General features: G+C 55.2%; 1 protein-coding gene across 1 annotated transcript in view; it reads left to right on the top strand.

Moving 5' to 3' along the window:
• KLHL30 (kelch-like family member 30) overlaps positions 1-2349 on the top strand; it is a 3515-nt gene extending 1166 nt beyond the window's left edge. The window contains exons 3-7 of the mRNA XM_010145718.1: positions 128-214; positions 455-610; positions 705-893; positions 1417-1562; positions 2098-2349. Coding sequence (XP_010144020.1) covers positions 128-214; positions 455-610; positions 705-893; positions 1417-1562; positions 2098-2349 — 830 coding nt within the window. The remainder of the gene's footprint in view (positions 1-127; positions 215-454; positions 611-704; positions 894-1416; positions 1563-2097) is intronic.
• Positions 2350-3355: the final 1006 nt, after the last annotated feature.

The following is a 3355-nucleotide window of genomic DNA, read 5'->3' on the forward strand; positions in this document are numbered from 1 at the left end:
CAAGCGCACATGCCCCCCTGCATGTTAATTAACCCTCTGTGTACCCCAAAGCCACCTCTTGCCAAGCTGGCTTTAAAGTATCGTTATTGGCTGGGGTGGATCATTGCTTGGCTCCACTGGGTTTCAGGGCGATGGATGGCTCTGCCTGATTTCCCTGATTACAACAAATGGGGCTTTTCCCTGGTGGCTCTGAACAACAATGTGTATGTCACAGGTAGGTTCTGGTGCTGCTGGTGCAGGGTGGGAGCCCTCAAGGAGTGGGGACAGAGGATGGGAGACAAGGATCCACATCCTTGTGGATCTGCACCGGGCTCTGGCATGGTGCCAGAGGGCTACTCTACTCTTCAAGGAAAGCCCTTTTACTGCCCCCTTGGGTGGATCCAGCCACCGGCAAGTGATGCCCAGGGATGGCTGTGCTTCAAGGGGGTGCCCCATCTGACGTGTTCCTACCCAGGCGGTTCCCGGGGATCCCAGAATGACACATGGTCAACGACCCAGGCCTGGCGCTTCTGCCCCAGGGATGGCACCTGGAAGCCCATTGCTTCCATGCTGAGAGCCCGAACAAACCACACCAGTGCTGTCCTCAACGGCGAGATCTATGTCATTGGGGGTAAGGCTGTAAAGACCCCGCAGGTGTTGCTGGGGAAGGCATCGATGGGTGCCCCGGAGCAGTGCGGTGGCTGCAGTATCTTGATGCCCTGCAGGAACAACAGTGGATGCAGTGGAGGTGGAGCGCTACGACCCCTACAACAAGAGCTGGTGCACCATCAGCCCAGCCCTCAAGTATGTGAGCAATTTTGCAGCTGCCAGCTGCTTGGGCAAGCTCTACCTGGTGGGCTCCTGTGCCATCAAGTACAACGCACTCACCCTGCAGTGCTACAATCCTGTCCAAGGTGAGAGTGGGCCCTGCTGCCACACCCCACCAATGCCTTCCCGGGCTGAGGGGGACCCCCAGGTAGGCAACATCCTGTGCCGCCAGGCATGGTCCTGCAATATGCAACCAGGTGCTAACAAAGTCTGGCAATGGCTACAGCATAGAGCCAGGGGCCAGTCAGGAGCATAGCTGCTGGCAGCATGGTCCTGAGTCACAGACCTCCAGCATAGCCTGGACCTGAGTGTCAGCAGAGTGGGATCCTTGGGGACGGAGTAGTGGGGGAGGATGCCTCCTTTAGGGAGAAACTAAACCGCCGTGACAACACAACCTCCTCAGTCCCATCGCACACCACCACTACAAACGATATTCCCACCCCTCCCCCCACACTTTTTTTTTATGCAAGACCCTTATCTGGCATGGGACCTTGCCTGGCTTCAAACTCACCAAAAAAACAGCTGCGGGCTCTGCAATGCTTTTTCGGTCACTGACAGCTGCATCAGGAGCCAAAGGTGGGATGCACTGCTGACAACTGCTTCTTGCAGATTTGTGGAGTGTGATTACGTCCCCCTTCATTCCCAAGTACCTCTCGGCCCCACGCTGTGCCACCCTGCGTGGGCTCATCTACCTCATTGGAGACAACACTAAGAAGGTCCATGTGTACAATCCAGAGGCCAACATCTGGCAGAAGGTAGTGGGATGTGGGGCTGGGTGCAATCACTCTCCTGGGGAGGTGGGGCCACTGTTCCCTCTCTGCAGCACCCCACAGCCATACAACCATGCCAGCTCCTTCTGGTTGCCAGCACACCCTCTCCCTCTTGCCTGCTCATACCTCAGTTCTATTAATGCCTGTAGAGCTGAAGATGCCCCCAACTCTTCTTCCCCTGCTCCCCTATCACAACCACACTAGGAGCACAGCTTTCACACCAAGTTATTGATTTTAAACAGCATTCACACTGCAGAAGCCCACAGGACTCCCTCTTCTAGCACCACCCTCCTGCAAGGTTTTCAGGGCTTCTGTCTGTGCAGTCCAGGAAAATCCTGACTGCTCGCTTCCCACAGGATCCCCAACCTTGCTCTTGTATAGGCACAACAGAGATGATGCTAAAAACAATACATGGCCCCAGAGAAACCCAAACCTTGCAGAGAGGACAGGCCTGATGGGTCAATGTTCTCCACAGTGGGAGCAGGAGGTCCCAGTGCATCTCATCCTCCCCCTTCTGCAGGTTCAGCTACTGCACATGCTCCATGAGAATGGCGGGATGGTGCCACTGGGCGACCGGCTCTTCGTCACTGGTGGCCACTGGAAGGGCATAGATGGTGACTACCAGGTGGAAATGGAGGTGTATGACTGCACCAAGGACCTCTGGACACGAGAAGGCTCCCTGCCCTGCCTCTGGCTCTTCCACAGCTCTGCCTCCATCTTCATGGATACCTCGAAGTGGACGGAGGCTTTCCAGGGTGACCATGGGTGGTAGGAGAGTCCACAGCGTTGCCTGTCACCCTGCACAGCTGCTCTCCCCCTCTCACCTCTCTCCCTGCTGCCAGTTCAGCTCTGCAGGGGAGGAGATGGAAACCCAGGCTGGCTGGGGCATCAACAGCATGTGTTCCCCCTGCCACCATGGGGAAGTGGTTTTTCCTTATAAACACGCTATTGCTAATGCTCTCTATTAGTTTGTTGGGGCTTTTTAAGAACTGCCTTTTTCTTCCTCCAAAACTCAAAATCTTTTAGGGTATTTCAAGGTCTCCCAAAATGTGGCCCATCCAATCAGTAACTGGCATTGCTACCTGGTGGCCATAGCCTATTTCCCATCATGTTGACATTCAGCATGGGCAAAACAGAAAGGGAGCAGGGTAATCTCTCTTTCTTGACACCCAAAGGTTGTCAAAACCTAGCTGGCTCACACTGAAGTGTCAGACCCACTCCAGCACCCCATGGAGCAGAATGACAGGAGATAAACCAGCTTTTGGATGCTTTGTGTCTGTCCTCGGGTGGCATAGTGGCCTGTGGCAGGGTGCTTCATCCCAGTTTCTCTCCCAGGATGTGCAGCACATGCCCCTGAGAAGTGACTCAAGAGTCATGCTGAAGCAGCCAGCATCTCTGGTTCCTGGTGCAGGGACAGAGCCAGGCGGTGTGTCCTGTCCCATCCCCATCTCTGCTGGTACCCAGTGGCAGAGAATGCCCCAGGACAGGGCAAACAGTAAGTGATGCTTCTCCAAAGACCTGTCCCACCATTGGCACTGGGACATAATAGCTCTCAAGTGTCATTTGATCGTTAATCTGTTCTGTGTTAGGCTTTTTATTATTTTTGAAGCATTAAATATAAGTGCTGAGCAGCTCTGCAGGTCGTGGGGGTTGGCCCCCGCGTTGCAGGGGGAGCGTCCCTCGCTCCTCGCTGCTCCCCACGGACCACGCGGTGGTTTATACATAGGGGAGGTCCCCGCGTCCTGCAGAGGAGAGCGAAGACTCTCCCGCGGTTGCAG

The sequence above is a fragment of the Buceros rhinoceros genome, unplaced genomic scaffold (assembly GCF_000710305.1).
Source record: "Buceros rhinoceros silvestris isolate BGI_N320 unplaced genomic scaffold, ASM71030v1 scaffold30570, whole genome shotgun sequence".
In the NCBI taxonomy this organism is placed as follows: Eukaryota; Metazoa; Chordata; class Aves; order Bucerotiformes; family Bucerotidae; genus Buceros; species Buceros rhinoceros.